Source organism: Pholis gunnellus (genome assembly GCF_910591455.1).
Source record: "Pholis gunnellus genome assembly, chromosome: 10".
NCBI classification, from domain to species: domain Eukaryota; kingdom Metazoa; phylum Chordata; class Actinopteri; order Perciformes; family Pholidae; genus Pholis; species Pholis gunnellus.
In genome coordinates, this window is record NC_136537.1 from 19449412 (window position 1) to 19469506 (window position 20095).

The following is a 20095-nucleotide window of genomic DNA, read 5'->3' on the forward strand; positions in this document are numbered from 1 at the left end:
AATATCCGACTTCAACGCACCGGGCTTCTGTTGTGGTTTTTGGGAAGTTCGAAGCAAGTTTGACCCGGAAAATAAAAGAAAACGGTTACACTAAACCGGAAGCTCTTTGAACGCGGGGGCTTTAGTTACCAAAATAAAGGTTTAGAAACACATTTGCTTACGTATGTACGGTTAGGATCTGTGCTGGGTACGATATTGGTTATGACTGTGTACAGTTTACAATGTCACAGAAAGATGCTGAATGCAAGAAAAAAATATATTTTTAATAATTGTATAGATTCAACATAGTAGTGCTTCGTGTAACGTTATATTTCGCGAACTCTAGCGGCTTGAACGCAGCAAGAAATATCCACACTTCTTTGACACAACCATACATAATACCGTTATTAGGGTATTTATACTACGTTACAGTCGTACGCTCTGTTAATGTATGTTATGTGTGCTTGTTGCTCGCATAACGCGTAACCTGGTCAGAAATACATCGACAACACGCCTTCAATGGGAAAGAAACGGCCGATATTTGACAAAGGAGAGAGTAAAAGCGAATGGCAGCGGTGGGATTCGAACCCACGCCTCCGAGGAGACTGGAGCCTTAATCCAGCGCCTTAGACCGCTCGGCCACGCTACCGTGAGTGGCTGTGACCGTTAGACATGTTTAAGAAGATATTATAAACGCCTCCAATATGTTTTAAATCAGCAACTCTTCACAACAGTTGTAATAACTACATTTAAATTGTATAAAAGGCAGGGTTTAGTGCAGCGCATACTTGTATGATACTGTAGTAGTTTTAGATGCATCTTATAACCTGTCATTGATTGCATTTCATAACTTTTCAGTTATTGCCGACGTGTCCTAATCTTATATTATGATGTATGGGGTTTGCAAGGTGGCCACAACCTTTACACAATCAATTATTCATTAAATGTCCACAAATGATTTTATAATATAATTTATTAGAAATTTAAGGTATAGCTTCAGGGAAAATATATACAATAATGGCAGTGAAACCGAAACATGCTGGCCCAGAGACAGATGAAACACCCCTCAGTGGGAGGTAAGCAGGCAGGAGTTCAGGATTTCTTGGCGGGGCAGATCCTGCTCAAACATGCCACTTTTTAAAAAAAACAAACTTCCATCAATTGAGTGGAAATTAGGCTACTATTACAACTACTACTGCTATTCATGCGACCAATACTAATACAGCTATTAGTAAGATTACTACTTCTATTTTAACTACTACGACCACTACTACAGCTGTTACTAGACTATTGATACCAGTTCTAATATAAATATCACTACTGCTACTTCTAGTACTTATTCTAATCAGCTACTAATAATATTTATAGTACAACTACCACTTCTACAAATACTTTTATATGAACTACTACTACTGTACTGTTTTTTTTCAACATTTTAAAGTTTACATTTTCTCCATAGACATTCCATTCAAAAATGTTTTGCAAAAAGCTCAATTCAAAGAGCATAAGAGGAAATATAAAAAGTCATAGAGATGTCCCATTTTGATATTCAAAAGGTTTCTCTAGCTTAAAAAAATAAAAAAATAAAATAAAAAAAGTAGAATGAGAAGCGTGCGAAAAAAACATACGGAAGAAATATAAAACTGAAGAATAAAGAACAGGGTAACAATACTTAGAATGCTGAAACAGCATTCCAACAATAATCAATACATTGATTCCAATACAGTAAGCTTTTATTAAAGTTTCACGATATATGGTTTGAAAATATCCTGGCAAAACCCAAATTAAAAAAATATATGCATATTTAAAAGCCAAACATCTGATTCACATCCGGAGCTGGCTCCGATGATTTTGTGTTATCTTGTAACTATAAAATGTATTGGAAATTTAAAAGTATATCTCAAGGAAAAACCCCAACCCTCAACATCTCATCTTAAACTATTTGAGAACAGTCAGCTATAGATCAGTCTAACAGTAGCACTTTGGCGTCAACGCGGTCAGATACAGAAATCCAAAATAGAGCCGTGTCCATTTCAAAAAGTGTCAGAGAAGAAATGGCAATAAAAGCACAGAACACCTCTAGGCAACATACTAATGCAGTTAATACAGATAATGACATCACACTGTACAATATAAAAAAGTGGGCCATCATAAAGTGTGCCAGAATAATAACAGTTTGAAGCCCATGGCAGTGAAAGCGAAACATGCTGGCCCAGAGTCTCTTGTGAAGGACAGATAAAACACCCCTCAGTGGGAGGTAAGCAGGCAGGAGCTCAGGTTTTCTTGGCGGGGCAGATGGGAGGTAGGACTCTGCGGGAGTTGGTGCGCACCCATGGGTGATCAATGACACCCTGTAGTGAGAGACGAGCGATGGGGCTGTAGCGTAGCAGCTTGGTGATCAAGTCCCGTGCACCATCCGAGATGTTTTTAGTGAACTTCAAATCCACCTGCAAGCAGTAAGATAGTATTTATTAATGAAACGTGAACAATGACAGGTGCAGGAGAAACTATGACCTTCTTCAGAAACATATTTAATGCTAGCTGCTGCAGAGATGTAAGGCACAATGTGGTTGTGCTTCTACTCATTAAGAATGCACAACCTTAAAATGTTGCCACGGTTTTAGCCGAACAATTGAGTGGAAATGAGGCATTAGACGTCCAATACTAACCTTCGTAATTCTTTTGTACGTTTCTGTATGGCTGGCAGTTTCAAAAGGTGGGTTGCCGACCAAGCACTCGTAGCAGAGGACCCCGATGCACCACAGGTCCACCTTCTCACTGTGGGTGTGGCCCTCAATCATCTCTGGAGGGAGGTAGTCCAGCGTCCCGCACATTGTACGACGTCTGGATGGGTTTAGAACAAAGAGATGAGCAGGGCAAGCAGAGAGGCAGCAACAAGTATATTCATTAGACATGATACAGCAGCTTCAGACAGAACACAGCGGTGCGTTGACATTATAGAGCCGTAATGGCATTTCAGTTCTTCACCTGAGAGATGGTGCATGGACGGACCAACCAAAATCTGCAATTTTCAGCTCTCCACGATAGCCGAGGAGCAGATTCTCTGGCTTGATGTCCCGATGAATCACTTTCTTCTCGTGGCAATACATCAGTGCATCAGATATCTCCTCCATGTACTGGAAATACACAGAAAGGTCGTCATTGGATCACAACAAGACTTTACATTTTACAAATTGTTCAACATGATTGTAAATATAATCAATTCCAGCCGTCAAACTGCTGTTTCGAACACAGGATACAGTGAGGATTTGCTGATTACCATTATAATTAACAGACTAGGTTAATTTACTAAAACAATAGTACAAATAAAAAGTTATCTTTTGAAAGCAGAAGGAGGTCTTACTGTCGCAGTACGCTGGTCGTCAAATCTTCCACATCTCTGCAGCTCCTTGTACAATTCCCCGCGTGGGGCGTACTCTAGCACTAAGTAGACCCTCTTTCGGTCATGGAAATAGTTGTAGAAGCGCAGAATGTTGGGGTGTCTGAGGAGAAATTCGAAGTCAGCATGTTTGTAGGACAAAATCAAAATGCCTATTTCAGCAAGTTCAGTACATACTTAGTCTGGTATCATACTGACAAACTTTTTTTAAACGAAATGCAAAAATGCAGAGAATGTCTGTGGAAAATGCAGCACCTAGTTAGTCTGTGAGGATATGTTCTACCGTTTTCATGTAACTCAAAGCACATCTAACCTACAAATAATTTGTGAAAGATGATAAATGTTCCCGTTAGTAGACGTTAGCAAACAGCCTAAAACAAAGACACACAGAGACGTTGTACTCAGGGACATTTGCCCAGAATCAAAGCCTATTATGTACTCCTCACTCCATGGTCAGTTTGTTGAAAATATTTTTCAGGATACTCACTTGAGATGTGCCTGAATCTCAATCTCCCTCCTGAGTTGATGCTCTACGCCCTCCTTCTCCATCTGGGACTTGAACAACACCTTTAGCGCCACAATGGCCTGCAGCTTCTTCGCCCTGGCAAGGTAGACATTACCAAATTTGCCCTTCCCTAGTGGCCGACCGATGTCAAAGTCATCGATGGAGATTTTCCTGATGGAGCACAAAGATTGATAATCTCATGTTAATCATTTAAATGTATGAAAGTAAAGCTGCACCAAATTGTTGGAAGCTTTGAAACTTCGTAACATTGACACAAATTCTAAAAAAAAAAAAGCTACATTTGAATGCTGCAAAGCTTTTTTTTCATGTCTAATAATTGTGTTTAAACACGGTATTTTTGCACAGTTCCAGATAAAGATTAGGCTAAACTAATATTAATAGTATTATTCTATTTGCAGATTCCAGTGGTGGCTGCGTAGGATTGTTTTCAACTCCTTTTCCCAAATATGTTAAATAACTCCTGAGCAATTTTAAGTCCAAAATAGATTGAAAAAATATAGATGTAATAACTTCCAAAACATGTCATTATCTGACAAAATATTCACATATTAACCAGCGGTCTAGTAGCAACTGGCAATCAATACACAACTCGAGGAGAATAAAAAGGGAATATACTTACTTTACGGCTGCACTGGAGGATGAGCCAACACACTCCCTCCCAGGGCCTGAAAATGACAACACAATGAAAACAGGCACATTTCTTGAGGCGTCCCGACTGCCGTCTGTATGCGAGGAGAGTAATATTACCTGTGACGGCATTTTTGTCCATCTCCATCCGTGGCTTCACCTGAACACGCTGTGGGCCTGCCACCATGCTTGGGGTTGCGAACTGGTATTCAGAAGCAAATAGATTTAGAAATGCATTATTTTCTTTAATCAGCCAATAATAGTGACCAATTTTGTTTGGTACCCATATCTGCCAATGCTGGCAGTCTAATGTGTCAGTGGTAGAACAATTGCTGGTAATCAAATGTTGCTTTAGCACCGTTGACAAATCCACATCTTTTTACAATTATTACATCTTACCGGTCGCTGGAAACCCCTGGGCTCATCATTTTCCTTATTCTGTAAAGAAAAACATACAATTAACACCAACTTACAATACATTTTTTGCTTTTGTATCTTTTCTTTAAGGTCAGACATTTTTAGCTTAGAGTTGTGTTTGTTATTTCAAACAATACTTAAAGAATAACCAGCTAGCAGAATGTTAAAGTAAGTTATTACTAATTAATCCTGAAAAGACTCTACAAGGTTCACAGTTTCTGCAAGGTTCAGTTTTTTTTCCTTCTATTTTGGACTCTGCTGCAATTCTTGTGCCACCTTTATTAAATCAGGATGATGACTCAAAGTTCAGTCAGTGGTGTTAAGGCTGGTTTCCTTCTGACTTTCACCTCAATGTGTACATAATTAGTTGCTTGGCATAACAGCTTGGTGTTTACAAGAGAAGCCTTTTGAGTTTCTTTGTGGTGTCACTCAAGTCTTTCCCTGCTATTTTACGTGGACAAAATAGTAAGCGTCGTTCACCATCCACAACAATCCCACTAAAGTAACTTAACGTTAAAGCTCCCAAAGACTAACGCCAAAGGATTGTCATATTATCAGTTACGGTTATATTTAAGCTACGTTTAGCTTACAATGTTAACGTCACTCCATTTAAAATTAGCTTCAGTAACGTCAGGCCACTGTTCGAGTAAGTTGCCGTTGGCACCATTGCCTCATGTCGGGTGTAATGCACGGACGACCTACTACTCCACGGGTTAATTCAGTTTAAAGGACACCATGCAATGCATATAATGTTTCTACGTACGTTATATACAGTTAGTTTAACGTGGCGTCATGCTAGGTTAGCTTAGAAAGGTAGCAAACCTAACGCTAAAGTTAGCTAGCTTAGTTAGCTCAAATCTCTGTTCTATGTAAGCAAAATAACTTGCGCTTATACGAATCGTCCGTTAAACTCATCTGTTACTCAGTCTTATTTCGCTATGAAACATTTAAAAAAAAAAAACGTTACCTGCATTGTAGTGACGAATGCTCGTACACCGTTTTAGTAGAGAAAGCCCAGTGTTACTATTTTGAACTTCTTCGGCCGCCAACGTTTTCAAAAAGCTACCCTTATTAAATCTGATTGGTGGATGTTTCGACAAACAAAAGGCTCCCATTGGCCAGAGTTGTTGCAAGAGAACGCGTGTGATTGGTTTACACCCCTTTAGTCAGACGTAGTCCCGCCCTCACTTCCTACACTTTCTCAGTAATGGCTACTGTCATTCTCGATACCCTGCCTTTGCTTTCTTTATCAGCCTGGACAAATTAACTTAATCATATCGCCATTTACAAATGGCAAATATGTTTATGTATCTGATTCCATCAACTATCTTAAAAGCCTTTGAGCCAGACCAGTCTCGCCCGATTATGAGCTCTGGTTGCTGTGCAGTTTCTTAGAAAAAGGTGATGTTAAAATTAGTGACATGTAGAGCTGCATCTAAGTCATGATCTTTATGAAATATCACTCTTAAATAATTTCTCAGAGGTAAAGGTGACAACAGTCAAAAATCCAAAGATATGAAATTTACAATAATATAAAATAAAAAGATTAAGAAAAGCAGAAAACACACGTTACAGAAGCTGGAACAAACAAAGTATGGAGCAATGGCTGACCCGATTAATTCACTATCCAAATGTTCTGCCTATCAACTATTTGATAAATTAACTAATAGTTTTAACGCTGCCTACATCCTTTTGTGGAAGTGTGGACAAGATAAACAAAAATAAGCTTCATGACAGCTTACCATTGTTAAACATATATTTCCTCATTCAGAAGCAGCACATGCTGTTCATTTGTATTTAATGAGTTAAGTTGATATCTACAGGCTTGTTGATTAATCCGTGGATTTCATGAGAAGTGGGCCTAGGTTTGTGTAGAATGATGCAATTGACTGATACAATAAAAACAACAAAGAAGACAAATTATACTTCAAGATGCATTTGTTAAAAATAGGTTTATTCAAAACTCATTTTCATTTATAATTATTAAGGTTAAATTATAATGGTTGGTTTGCTGCAATACAATTCACGTCAATGACACCGATACTCCATGTAATTCATACAATAAACAGACATTTACAACTACAATGAAAGAAAATAAGACAGAATAATAATTTCAATAGGTTGTGCTGTTTTTCTGTCACACCAAAGTCAAACACCTGCTTGTAACATATATACATTTTCTGAATGTATACATAGCTGAAAAGGAGTGCAGGAACAGGAAACAGGTGGATCATTGCCAGCAGCATGCTTCAGTTCTCTGCCTTTGTAACTGACGCCTGCTTGTGTCTTTACAGTCTAGCTATGACAGTATATTTTGTGTATTTGTATCGTGACTGAGTTTGAAAGAGTATGTTAAAAAAAGTCTGTTTTTTTGTCTGCGTATGAACAACAAAGTTGGAAGCGAGACTGCCTTCAGAGATTTTTCCAAACCGTTTGTAACGTGGTCGCTCTAACTTTAACATGTATCTCTGAGGAAATGTTGCAGATCCGAGAGCAAGATTGCTTTGTAGCAAGATGATTCATCCTCAATGTGACGAAGAAGCTTAATTTGGTATTATGGAATTTTTTATTTGCTAAAATAGCCAATAGACATCCTGCCTGGTTATTTCATCCATAAATAGTAATAATGTACTATATCGCAAAATATAGTACCATTAAAAGTAAGCTTTTATTCAAGTTTGACGGTATATAGTTTGAAAATATCCTGTCAAAACCCAAATTAAGGAAATATATGCGTATTTTAAAAAGTATAGCCCTGAATCATATGTAACATTTTGATTATTTAAAAGCCAAACATCTTGAAGAGCGCAGTTTAAAACTGATTTTCCTGCTCTGGCTGTTAAGGTTGGCAGATTAAAGAATATTAAGGGAAAAATGGTCTTAAAAGTCTAAAAAAAAGGTCAAGGTGGACTACCAGTATTATACAGTTTATGTGATTTTTGAATGCCTGAATATCTGATTCACATCCGGAGATGGCTCCAATGATTTTGTGATATCTTGGGCTGGACTTGGGCTGGGCATAGTTAACTTACATAGTCATTCATTTTCTCCATAACACTAAATAAAATGACATATGACTGAGTAAAAGGGAATTGTATCTTTATTGTCCAGTAGTAGAGACCTCATTTAGTCGGCACTGATCTGAACAGAGCAGTTGGTGAAAACTAGTGTGCAGGATGGCAGCAGGACAGCCAGTGAGCGACGCAAACTTGGAATGGGATCGTTCATGTCTACTGTGTTGTTCTCATCATTGCTGTTGTCTACACCTGCAGCTTCCTCATTGTCCTGCTCTTCTCCACTACCACCACCTTCCCCCTCCACTGCTGGTGGACACTGCTTAGGCTGGAAGGCCACATCCAAAAACTCCAGCCGGTTGAGCCCGCGGAGCAACCTGCAGCTCCGCACTATCTGCATCTCGCTGAGCGTGCAGGCCCACAGGCACAGACACTTCAGGTTCTTCAAGCGGCTGGCACAGAGCAAGCCTGGACCCACCTCTTTGCCCCCCAGACTCAGTTCTTCCAGTCCGAGCCATCCTGCACCCAGCCCGAGGGAGGCCATCTGTAACTGGTAACCTTGCCGCCCAGTGATGCCTATTTCCAGAAACTTGAGCCTGGAAAGGCCTTCCACCCCACAGACGCCATCCTTGGCAGCACAGCGCCTGAGCCCGTTGGCAGTCACGCGGAAGGTGTCACGCAGCTCCAATCGGCTGAGCCTCTCCCATGATGTCAGACTTTGCAGATGCTGGTCCGTGAAAGAGGGCACATTGTTAAGGACTAACCTCCCTATACCAATCCCTGATGGAGAGCCATGCCCTTTCCCTTTCCGATGCCTTCCTTGCTGTTGAGCACCAACACTGGATGTGGCTTCTGCTCTTTCTTGGGCAGGGGCAGGTGAAGGGGAAGTCTGGTTGAAAAATTCACGGGGCAGCTCACAGCCACGCAGCTCCAGCACCTGCAAAGACGTAGGTAGGAGCTGGCAACTGTGAAGGCTTCGCAGGTCTGCGTGCAGAAGATAGAGCTTACTCAGGCGAGGGCACTTTGTGGACAACGCTTTGAGCCAAGACTCAGAAAGAAAGGTGCCCCCTCTGGCAGAAAGCAGCAAACCACGCAACCGTAGGCACCTTAGTCCACAACCCAGGTACTGACGCAGCAGGAGCCAAAGTATGCGGGACGTCACCTAACAAACAATGGACAGTCATGCATGTGTTGAGGGTGGGGAATGGGAGGCCAAAGAGAGACAGTTGACATACAGAACCCACATGTAATAGCATTTACTTCATAATGGCAAGACAGGTGTATTTGTGGAGCACATTTCCTACACAAAGGCTGTTTAAGTGCTTCACATAATGCATTAAAAACAATGAAAAGGAATTGCAAGCATTATGATGCAAATGAAAAGGAATTGCTATTGGTTCAAGTGTTAATGGCAGGCAACATATGATTTCATTTTTCTGAAATTGCATGTGTTAGCGGATTACATGAGGTGGCTATGTTCCCCAAATAAAATAAACACTACACTGTATGGAACGATACGTTAAAAGAAAAACAGTGAAGCTAATCCCTAGTTACCCCTACTTACCCCTTTCCATGCAGTCAGATCGACAAACCTCCACAGCCGTTGGTCTTTCACAAGCCGTTTCCATCTCTTACACACTCTAAATGACACCGCAAAACACAACAAATAACTTCCTCATGTGACGTGAGTCACGGCAAAAGAAAGACAAAACTGGCACTGGGTATTATTTCACAAAACGAATAACTGGTAAAATACTGTCGGTTAAGTTAAATTCCCCCTTACCTTCCGGCTCTAACGAGCTCTCGTACGCTCAAATACGACAACACGTCAATTAAAATGTTTTCTGGAAAGTAGTCCAGGTTACAGGCTTTAAATTCATCCATTTTGTAAACAAAACTATTTCAACCATAGACACGGACCGATATCGCGACGCACACGGGTTGCGCCTTCATCAGCAGCCCCCCGGAAACCGCTGCTTACTGACTGTCGGACCTAGCGGCAGTCAGCGGTTTTTAAAAAAATGCTTGTTTACGCTCAACATAGCTCGATTAAATTCGGTCTTGCGTTCTCCAAACACCTTTCAGATTTAGGACAGTAATTATATGGTAGCCTACAGCTTATTTTAAAACACACCGATGAAGCTATAGTGCCACCTAACGTTCATTAAGCGAACAGTTCACTGCGCGCTTTTTGTTTTGTTTTGTTTTTTGTTTTATTTATTTTTGTTTTGTTTTGTTTTTGTTTTGTTTTGTAAGGGGATCGGTTACTCTGGTCCACACTCCAATACAGTAGGTGACGGGAATGCACCTTTCACTGGATGCCATCCGCGATAATAAGTAAAAGAAGAAGAAGAAGAAAAAGAAGCAGAAGAAGTTCACTGCGCATGCGCGGTTTACCGGACAAGATGGCGACCAGCAATGGTGGAGGAATGGAAGTGGATGGGGCAGGCTAGTATTTCTCACTTACCTCACAATTTCTGCCTGATATTAACACGAACCTGTATGCAGACTGTCACATGTGTCGTACATGTGTGTTATGGATGGGTGTGAGTAATGAATCAGTGGTGGTAAAGGTGGCAAGGTAGCGAGCTTGATGACTAGCGGGTTCACGTAACGTGCATGGCTCTGCTTATAAAGCTGTCAACAAATTCATCACTTTGGATATTTGAGTCGGTATTTTCATACGTATATTATTGCTTTCCTACTGGTGTTGGCATCAATAATCTTGACTTAAGTCTGTCAGCTCAGGCAGGTTTAAGGAAAACATTGATTAGTTTTGACAACAATCCGATCTTGAGTCAGGGCTGGTCTTGGACGTCAGCTGGCCATGTGATCTCTTTCGTTCAATTGTATTTTCACATATTTAGATTCATTAAGGCAAAGAAGTGTGTACATACGGTATATTGTTGTGTCAATGCTCCTTTAATTTGTATGAAAGAATCACAAAATCACTTCCGTTTACATCCACAGATCAAAATGGAACAGTATGAGCAAATTGTGAAAATAAAAACGATACAAATGGATGCTTATACTAAATTAAAGAGATGCAATAATATAACTCTAACAATAGAGACATGACTCGGATAAGGCATTGATTTCCATCTTCATCTCTCTCCCTAGTCTTCCTTATCTTCCTCAACCTCTACTGTTGCCTACCCTACTCTCACTCATTAACTTATTGAATTAAATGAAACGGTGTGTTAAAAGCTACAAGCCAGAAACTCTCATGTACAAGGTGTGATATGAGGGGTGGCCAAGATGGTATCGTATTGTGTACCAAAAAAGATTAAACACAACTATTATACCTCAGGAGGTAGAGCAGTTGTCTACTAAGAGAAAGGTTTGATCCCTTGCGGGGCACTGGTCCCCTCTGCCAGCACATTGTTGCCATTGACATACATTAAAGGCAGTTAAACAAACACTATACAACACATCTGCCCACGCTGTGTTGACACAGAGTCGGTTGTAAATCGTCAAAGTATCCCTACTAGTAGTCATAATAAATTAGTTAACGTTCCGTAACCTTAGCCAACAATACGTCTTAAAATCCTTCTGGGCTCTAAGCTGCCTCCATCTTTTACATCCAATATTTACGTTTTTATCCTGTCAGGATAGTGTAAAATGTACTTTTTAAGTTCTCAGGATCCAAGTTGACATCCTCAAATTGCTTCTTTTGTTCCATCAATAACTCAATAGTTGCTGTAGTGTTAAACCCCGTCTATTTTGTGTCTCTGTGTGACTGTAGCCAGCCCCAGTGTTATGGCTGCAGGGGTCACCGGAAGCGTCTCTGTGGCCTTACACCCTCTGGTTATCCTCAACATATCCGACCACTGGATACGCATCCGCTCACAAGAGGGACGACCAATGCAGGGTACGTAATGAGGAAAAAATGTCACGTAAGCAGTGATGTAATGTACAGTTGGTCTAATGTTCAGCTGAGTTGTTCTGTAACTGAGTGTAATGAAGCAGGTTATCACATATTATTGTGTTTCTTTGCCTCCTGCTCAGTGATTGGCGCCCTGATCGGCAAGCAGGAGGGAAGAAACATCGAGGTGATGAACTCCTTTGAGTTGCTGTCTCAGACCGTAGACGAACGAGTGCATATTGACAAAGAGTACTACTACACCAAGGAGGAACAATGTTAGTGGTTTGTATTAGTTAAGGGCAAGAATACAGCTCTATTCTATCTAATAGGTTTCTTAATGCATACATGTTTTGTTTCTCCTTTGACAAGTTCATTGTTTACTGTAACAGTCTGGAGGTGACTTGCTGAAATGAATAAAGTCTGTGGTGCAAATTGTCTAAGTTAGGATTTGGTTAACGAACACGTACTCTTCCCCCCAAATCCTTTTAAAGAAACGTCAGTGACGGATTGCATCAGAGAGGAAACATGAGATTCAGTTATTGATAACGAGTTATTCATTAGTCAACGGTGGTTAATACACAAAGTAATGTGCTTGCTGTCGTTTTTTCCTTAATATTTCCTTTTGCCTCTCAGTTAAACAGGTCTTTAAAGAGATGGAGTTCTTGGGCTGGTACACCACAGGCGGCCCCCCTGACGCATCAGACATCCACATTCACAAGCAGGTGGGCAAAAGTTCATGGGGCAGTATGTACAGTCAATCTGAATGAGCGAACATCTTTAACATCTCACAGATCGGTGGCAACCGCACACCGCTAGTTTACATCAAGGTTGTCCTGCTTTCACCTCGATTGGTCAGATACCTGAGCTACACGTTTTACTTTTGAAAGCAAATAACAAGCATGTTGTAGAGATTCTGACATGTTGTGTTATTGATTCATGTTAAACCAATACAGACATTGTGTGTTTACGCAATGTCAACTTACAAAAACAACATGCAATGCCATGATTATTTAACAAGCAGGTGATTTAGACTGTGTTGTTGTTAGTAAAAGTAAATTCATCTTAAATCCTGGTAGTTGTTTCCTACTTACTTTCCTTCTTCTCTGCCAGGTGTGTGAAATTATTGAGAGTCCTCTCTTCCTCAAGCTCAATCCAATGACCAAGCACACAGATGTGAGTTCTTCTGCATTTTCACTTCAATAATGAGAAAACACCACACTTGTGTATTTAGACACAGCTGGTTTAACGAATGTGTCCCTTTTTTCCTTCAGCTTCCTGTTAGTGTTTATGAATCTGTGATTGACATCATCAATGGCGAGGTAATCTTTACATTTCATGTCGTCATTTACAAATCCTTTCCTGCAGCAGTGAGACAGATTCCCATGAAGAATTGTTTTACTTTGAGTGTGTTTTGGGGGTTTTTTCTAGGCGACCATGTTGTTTGCTGAGCTGACGTATACTCTGGCCACAGAAGAAGCAGAGAGAATCGGCGTTGACCACGTAGCTCGGATGACAGCCACTGGCACAGGAGAAAACTCAACCGGTAAGAGTCAATGTTCTGTGAGTCATGTACTTTCTAACATAATCCCTCGTTCACAAAGGACTCATTTCTGCTGGTATTTAGGATTCAATTGTTAATTGATTTCTCTCTGTTGTGTTTTTATCTGTGGTTTTATATTCTTCAATGCATTTTCTGCCACATCCTGGTATCGGCTCTTTATTCTATTAAGGTATTAGGTAGACCAAAGTGTTATCTGAGTATCGATGAGTCAACTAAGAATTTCTCTGGTCTAGGACAGCCCTAAATACAACAGTAGACACACATAGGCATAAACACACAAGAGAATCAATGAGAAAAAAAAACATCCTTTATTTATTCTTAAAGAAGGTGGTTAAGGTGCAAACTGACTATAAGACACAGTCAGACAACATGTATTCTTCCTGAATATGTCTTAACTCCAATATTCTCTTCGTCTTCTCTGTTAGTTGCCGAACACCTCATAGCCCAGCACAGTGCGATAAAGATGCTCCACAGCCGGGTGAGGATCATTCTAGAGTACGTCAAAGCCGTGGAATCAGGTGAGCGGACGACCGGGTCTTTTAATTGAGGCTTTGAGAGCAAAATATGTGAAAAATACATCAGGAAAACAGCTGTTTTTAGATGAGATGTTTCCTTTCCTCACTTTTACACTATTAAAGGAGGCCCCTTGAGCACACCTCCATAATTACAAACCCCTGTCTCGACAGCGTCGTCTTACCTCGCTGTTTAATAAACTCTGCTTTAACTTGTTTTTTTTCTGTCCCGCAGGAGAGGTGCCATTTAACCACGAGATCCTTCGAGAAGCCAACGCCCTGTGCCACAGATTGCCGGTCCTCAGTACCATCAAATTCAAAACTGACTTCTATGATGTAAGCAAGCTTTCTGTACCTTAACGCACAAAATGTTTTTACACCTTAATGCACGTTGATGTTTTCATCTAAATGTCAAAGGATAAGGTCGGCATTCTGGCAGTTAGTCCATCTCTTAAAACTTTGACTGCCCCAGTCTGTCTGTGGCTCTCACATTCATTCCTACTGATCACAGATGTATAGTTACTTTTCTTAAGACTATGATTATTATTTTTTAAATATACTAATACTGTACGAAACCGGAACAATACACAAACAGGAGGAGATATCAGGGATGACAGGTACAGTGATGGGTTTACGGTAAATGATAAAGATGGTCCGTGTCTGTTTTAGTGGATCCTAGTGTTATATGAATAGTAGCACATAGCTGAGATTTTATATGCATTTTTATTTTACAAAAGCCTCGGTCATTTTATAAAACAGCAGGACACTGTATTTAGCAAACTGCACTCAGACTGGAGTAAATATTGCATTTGTTGGACTATTTTCAGCTGCGGATTAATACATTGTTTTTGTGCTGGTGAGTATTTTCAGCACCAGGGGTCTCCTTTTATAACCGCCTTAAGGAGACGTACCCCACTTTCCACACAAAAGTTGTGATGTAAAAAAACATCAACAACTCTGACCTATGCGTACGCACATAATGGACGCAGATGGTGATTAGAAATTAAATTTGAAAGGCCTCTTGAGGTGCCTATACTCGTGCTCGAAAGGGTTAAAATGATAATAACCGGTTGTATTAGGAATCCAGGATAACATCAAATAGCATTAAAGAATTGCAGAACCAAGCATCAGCAGTTTTCAATAATAACTTCAAATACTGTGCATATATCACCAAATTTAGTTTACATATAGTTTTTGTGTGTAAAATTGCTGCTGTGAACATGACTGTGCTGTCATTGCACTCATCATTGATTTGCGATTTATGAAAGGAAAGTTCTTATTAGCAGGCGTCCTAGCAAATTTCTTTAAAGCGTCCGTTCTTCTCCCCTGCAGCAATGTAACGACGTGGGCCTCATGGCGTACTTAGGCACCATCACCAAGACCTGCAACAGTATGAACCAGTTCATCAACAAGTTCAACGTGCTGTACGACAGACAGGGAATCGGCCGAAGGATGAGAGGACTCTTCTTTTGAGCTGGCAGTAAGCCGAAGCAGAGAGACAAACATGCACTGCAGTTTCTTTTTCTGTCTTTTTTTCCTTTTGGGATAAGTTTGTAGTTTTGGTTTGCTAAAACAAATTCTGCAGTAACATTTCAAACAAGTTTACTATTTTCAACCACAAGTTTATCGAAAAGCACTTCATTACACAAATCTAAAAGAGATATATACAAAACCGCTAAACCTTTTCTTTGTTACGCACACAAACTAATCCACTATACATCAATGTTATAATACTTTACCCCGTTTGTTTTATTGTTTCATGTTGCTGTATGTAATAAATGATCTGCTGATTTTTTTCATTGGACTTTGACTCCTCTTCTTTCTAGGATTCTATAGTATGTTGTGTACAAATTATAAAATTGAAATAGTAAAGAATATGATGGGAAAAATGTCAAAGTAAAGTGCGAAATAAAAAGTCATGAAAATCTCATAGCATAGTATGCCATCAAAATGTATAGCATGCTGTCTTAAAAATGTCGTAGTATAGTAATACAGATGCTCCACAGCCGGGTGAAGATTATTGTAAAGTACATCAAAGCCGTGGAATCGGGTGAGAGGACGACAAGGTATTTTAAATGAGGCTGTAATAAGTCTGGCAAACACCTGTTTCCTCACTTGTGTATTATTAAGAGAGGCCCCTCGAACTCAACTCCATAATTACAAGCCCCTGTTTGATACTGACTTGTCAGCATTGACCTATCTTAATGTTTTCGTATATTGAGCCATAACTTTGTTTTTCTGTTTCCCTGTACAGCATGAGAGGTGCCATTTAACCACCAGATCCTTCAAAACGTGTTCAACTGCTGAACTAGAGCTGCTTATACGTGACTTTAGCTCTTCTATATTGCATTGACTACTGTAACGCACTGCTCTCCTCACCCAGAACGCTGCCCAGCACTACTGTGTGGTTCGTTGATGTCAACGGTGGAGGTCTATGGCACAGGTGACATCAAAAGATTTGAATCTGCACATCAGACAGAAACTTCTCAAAATGAAATAATAGACCTGTTATGATCACAGGTTTTTTTTAGCACAGTCTCACCCTGTGTTGTATTCCCTAACGAGTGCTTTTTTTATAACGCTGCCTTTCTTTCCCCCCTGCAGCTATGTAATGACGTGGGCCTCATGGCCTACTTAGGCACCATCACCAAGACCTGCAACAGTATGAACCAGTTCATCAACAAGTTTAAAATCCTGTTCAATGAGCAGGGAATCAGCTGGAGGCTGAGAGGAAGTGTATCAAAAAGCACTTGATTACAAAAGTCACTCAACTCTTTCTTGGTTATGCACAGAAATGAATCCACTGTATGTGATTATTATACTATTTTACCCAGTTTATGTTATTGTTCATGTTTCATGGATCAGCTGATTGTTTTAATGGGACTGCTCTTATTTTTAAGCCTAAAGGATTGTACTAGGGTAGACATTATAGTAACTGTAACAACACGCAGCTCTGAAACGAGTCTATGTAAGTCAGCTCTGTGCAGCTGCAGGTTTATCGTCAGGAGTGTTTGCAGTTAGCTCGTCTTTTGAAGTTGTGTTCCCGCTGTTCGATTGCCTTTGGACGTTTGAACAGACGGGCATACTACTCAACAGGAAAAGGGGGCAGGGAGAGTTACAGCTCCAGAGTCGGGGGTCTAACAGGAGTCAGCATTTTAAAGGGTATTAAATGTACAGCGGAACCAGACATGAAGACCCCCAGCATGCAAGTTGGCACTTTTACTTTACTAGTCTGCTTCTACCTGCCACGTGGCTCGAGGTGGAGCAAACATGTTCTTTCCTTTCTGTCTTCCTGCACCTTTTATTAAAAAAAAAAGCATCTACAGAGACAAAATACAACTCATTCACCGATTCACAAAAACTGTTTAGTGAAACTTTATTATCTCATTAATCAAAAAGAATTTGCATTACATGCTCGTTTACATGCACAGTTTCTGACAGTGATGATGGTAAACACATCAATACATTAACAGTTGTCAATTGTATAAGGTTTAAACAAATATGCAACTTTTCAAAGCTTCAGTACAAGTTGTAGTCCATGACAGTACATTTACGGATGTTAAAATCCCTCAAACTATGAAAATGTTCAACCTTGATGTTTTTAATTAAAGTCTGCTGGATGTCTTACTGACTGTGGCCTGACTCTGCAGGCTCATCTGCAGCAGCAGCGGGCTGTGGGTATTGGAAGCGGGATGGGTCGTACAGATCATCCATGGGGTTGTAGGGCATGGGGTAGTAGTAAGGGTAGAGGCCTTTCTTCTTGATGGGAGTAAGGGGAGCTGCCACCGCCACTGGTTCCTCTTTCTTTTCCTCCTCCACGGGTGGGGGTGGTGGCGGCGGGGGGACCATGATCTTCCCCTTCATGGGCCTGGGTGGGTGTTCAACCAGGCAATCGGGGTCCCAGTAAGGGTCACAGTCGTACTCCATGCCCTTGAAGGAGCGAATGGGGCCCGGGAGAGACTTCCTGATGAGGACTGGTGGAGGTGGGGCGGACTTCATTGGTGGAGGTGGGGCGGACTTCATCGGTGGAGGTGGGGCGGACTTCATCGGTGGAGGGGGAGGAGGTTGAGCCACTATGACTGGAGCTTGAGCTTTCTGGGGGGTGCAGTGGGGGTGGTGGCGGGGGTCGCAGAGCACAGGCACGGCGCCGCTAGGCAGGTAGACGATGTGGGGCTTACAGAGGGGGTCTTTCCTGTTGCAGAGGAAGAGAACATCAGCCTGGGAAATGAGTGGCGCAGGAGGAAGAGGAGGAGGGGTTGCTAGGGGCTCTGTGGGCTTTGGGCCCCCTTTCATTGGAGCTAGAGGAAAGATTTTGCACTGCTTGTCTGTGGCTGGGTCACACATGGTCGGCACTCCCAGCTTGTTCTGGAAATAGGAAGCGTCGGGGCCGTAGGTGTGCTCCAGGTACCTCATCTGCTGGTAGAGCATCCGCAACTTGTCAATTTCATAGAGCTGAGAGGAAGGGGAAAAAATAAGAGCTAGTAGAACATACATATCATTTTATATTATTTTCATTATGACACAATATGATTTGAGGCGACATCATAACCCAAATCTCATGACTAATATTCAAGAAAGTGGGGTCTGCACTGCAAAATGAGGTTCAGACAGTGGAGGGGTTTAGAGTTAAATTATCCAGATGATGCTGATGATGTAAAGAGAACGTCCCTGGTTTGAATCCAGTAACATTTCATGCCCCCACTCATTCCTGTAAACTCTCTACTGTCCACTGTCTAATCAAGGGAAAACATCAGTCGTCTGTGTGTAGATATCGACTGTCCTGAATCACCAAATGAACACAGTGTGGATTCTGTTTTAGATTCTGCTTATGTAGTTATTCTTGAGTTCATACTCCCAGAGACTTTTGATTCTGGAGAAGAGACTGGAGTCTCCCAGGATAAGAATGTGGACACAAAGTACCATATCTTTATTTCTATGTACTTACCCCCTCGGTGTGTCCGATGCTGCTGTAGTAGCGGTAGTAAGCCTGGAAGTCTGGGTTTCCTCTGTACCACCTGGGGTCCGCGTTACGCTTCGTTCTGGAGTGACTCAGAAAGCCGTTTGCTTTTTCTGAGTCAATACCAACAACACTGACGGGTACCATCTCTGTTAACAGAGGAGATGAAGCTCAGTCCCTCAGTCCGATGGAGAACTTCTCAACAGTTACTTAAATGTATTCTGAAGTTATTCAAGATCTGAACCTACCTTCCTGCTTGATGGTGTTCGAAAAAGATTTGGCCTCCAGCAGGCCTGGAGGAGGAGACAAAGCACGAGATGGACGTTGATCATCTTGCTTCTGACAGATTTTTGTTGAAGTAGTTAAAGAATCAGAACTTACCTGAGAGCACCATCAGACAGCAGAGTGCCCCCAACAACCATAATGAAGAAATCATGGCGAACTCCTGTGTTTCATGGCAATAATAGATTTGCATCATATACGGGGAAATAGTACAGTTCTAACAAAACCATTGCTATTAGATTACATAAGAAATATTAATTATAATCCTTCAAAAGCTAATTTCACAATATATAAACACCTCTACTCAGAAATACACATTTTAAATGGTATGTAGAGAACTTCTTGACCCATTTCACAGATTATTTAAAAGTGCAGGCCTTTGCCCGAGAATTTCAATGTATAACAGGAAAATGTTCTTCAGACTAATGTTTCACAGTATTACAAGAAAAACTATACTTCTAAAGGTGAACTTATTGTCCTACTTTGATGCTAAATACACATTGATCAGTAGGAAGTATAAAACAAAGCAGCTACAGGAGAAGTTATACCAGTAAACTAAATTAAATTAGTCAACACTTTCAGAGGCTAGAAATGATCATCCTGCAATATTTGACTCACCCGTCTCAGGAATCGGTCTTCACTGCACTAACGGAGCAGAGTGGGTTAAATACTGATTTCTGTGTCCGACCCCCTGAAACATTATCTCCTGTCCAATAGTTCTGCACCAACTTTGACACCAGAATCCTGTCTCCACCTCTCTTTCTTTAATATGTGGCCTTTGGCGCCAATTAAGAAAAGAAAAAAGCTGCACTTTTAGCTGCAAAGCCATAAAAGGAACAGACTTCAAATGGAAACTCCCCATTAAGTCTGGAAGGAAAGCATCACCTGCTGGGACAACTGCAACTATGGGGGAAAATGCTGCCTACCAACACAATAAATGGGCCAAAAAGACAGT

At 40.9% G+C, this 20095-nt stretch overlaps 4 protein-coding genes across 4 annotated transcripts; 1 reads left to right on the plus strand and 3 right to left on the minus strand.

The window, feature by feature from the left end:
- Positions 1-972: 972 nt before the first annotated feature.
- On the minus strand, positions 973-6003 carry aurkb (aurora kinase B). The gene is made up of 9 exons (XM_079167291.1): positions 5917-6003; positions 4932-4970; positions 4653-4734; positions 4525-4570; positions 3867-4055; positions 3344-3482; positions 2968-3116; positions 2649-2823; positions 973-2426 (listed from the first exon to the last, which is right to left on the minus strand). The coding sequence occupies exons 1-9, from the start codon at positions 5920-5922 to the stop codon at positions 2253-2255; spliced, it is 999 nt and encodes a 332-aa protein (XP_079023417.1). The 5' UTR covers positions 5923-6003; the 3' UTR covers positions 973-2252.
- A 940-nt stretch (positions 6004-6943) lies between these two features.
- On the minus strand, positions 6944-9886 carry LOC306701671 (F-box/LRR-repeat protein 12). Its single transcript, XM_079167048.1, has 3 exons — positions 9747-9886; positions 9528-9603; positions 6944-9125 (listed from the first exon to the last, which is right to left on the minus strand). Exons 1-3 carry the CDS (start codon positions 9845-9847, stop codon positions 8076-8078), a joined length of 1227 nt encoding a protein of 408 aa, XP_079023174.1. The 5' UTR covers positions 9848-9886; the 3' UTR covers positions 6944-8075.
- A 420-nt stretch (positions 9887-10306) lies between these two features.
- Positions 10307-15700, plus strand: cops6 (COP9 signalosome subunit 6). The gene is made up of 10 exons (XM_079167468.1): positions 10307-10415; positions 11713-11834; positions 11972-12103; positions 12462-12550; positions 12939-13001; positions 13100-13147; positions 13257-13371; positions 13815-13907; positions 14137-14237; positions 15234-15700. The coding sequence occupies exons 1-10, from the start codon at positions 10348-10350 to the stop codon at positions 15372-15374; spliced, it is 972 nt and encodes a 323-aa protein (XP_079023594.1). The 5' UTR covers positions 10307-10347; the 3' UTR covers positions 15375-15700.
- A 1825-nt stretch (positions 15701-17525) lies between these two features.
- and4 (actinodin4) lies at positions 17526-19294 on the minus strand (the record flags this gene model as incomplete). The annotated part of the gene is made up of 4 exons (XM_079167547.1): positions 17526-18353; positions 18847-19007; positions 19107-19151; positions 19240-19294. 4 exons carry the CDS (start codon positions 19292-19294, stop codon positions 17526-17528), a joined length of 1089 nt encoding a protein of 362 aa, XP_079023673.1.
- Positions 19295-20095: the final 801 nt, after the last annotated feature.

What these genes read in the sequence shown, in the direction of transcription:
- cops6 (XM_079167468.1), top strand. Translation starts at nt 10,348, where the DNA reads ATGCGCGGTTTACCGGACAAGATGGCGACCAGCAATGGTGGAGGAATG. An exon ending in AGAGGGACGACCAATGCAGG is followed by an intron (nt 11,835 to 11,971) that starts GTACGTAATGAG and finishes CCTCCTGCTCAG; the next exon opens with TGATTGGCGCCCTGATCGGC. An exon ending in CGTCAAAGCCGTGGAATCAG is followed by an intron (nt 13,908 to 14,136) that starts GTGAGCGGACGA and finishes TCTGTCCCGCAG; the next exon opens with GAGAGGTGCCATTTAACCAC.
- aurkb (XM_079167291.1), bottom strand. An exon ending in GGACAAAAATGCCGTCACAG is followed by an intron (nt 4,571 to 4,652) that starts GTAATATTACTC and finishes TGTCATTTTCAG; the next exon opens with GCCCTGGGAGGGAGTGTGTT. An exon ending in TCCTCCAGTGCAGCCGTAAA is followed by an intron (nt 4,056 to 4,524) that starts GTAAGTATATTC and finishes GTGCTCCATCAG; the next exon opens with GAAAATCTCCATCGATGACT.
- LOC306701671 (XM_079167048.1), bottom strand. Translation starts at nt 9,847, where the DNA reads ATGGATGAATTTAAAGCCTGTAACCTGGACTACTTTCCAGAAAACATT. An exon ending in GAGCTCGTTAGAGCCGGAAG is followed by an intron (nt 9,604 to 9,746) that starts GTAAGGGGGAAT and finishes GGTGTCATTTAG; the next exon opens with AGTGTGTAAGAGATGGAAAC. An exon ending in ATCTGACTGCATGGAAAGGG is followed by an intron (nt 9,126 to 9,527) that starts GTAAGTAGGGGT and finishes ATTGTTTGTTAG; the next exon opens with GTGACGTCCCGCATACTTTG.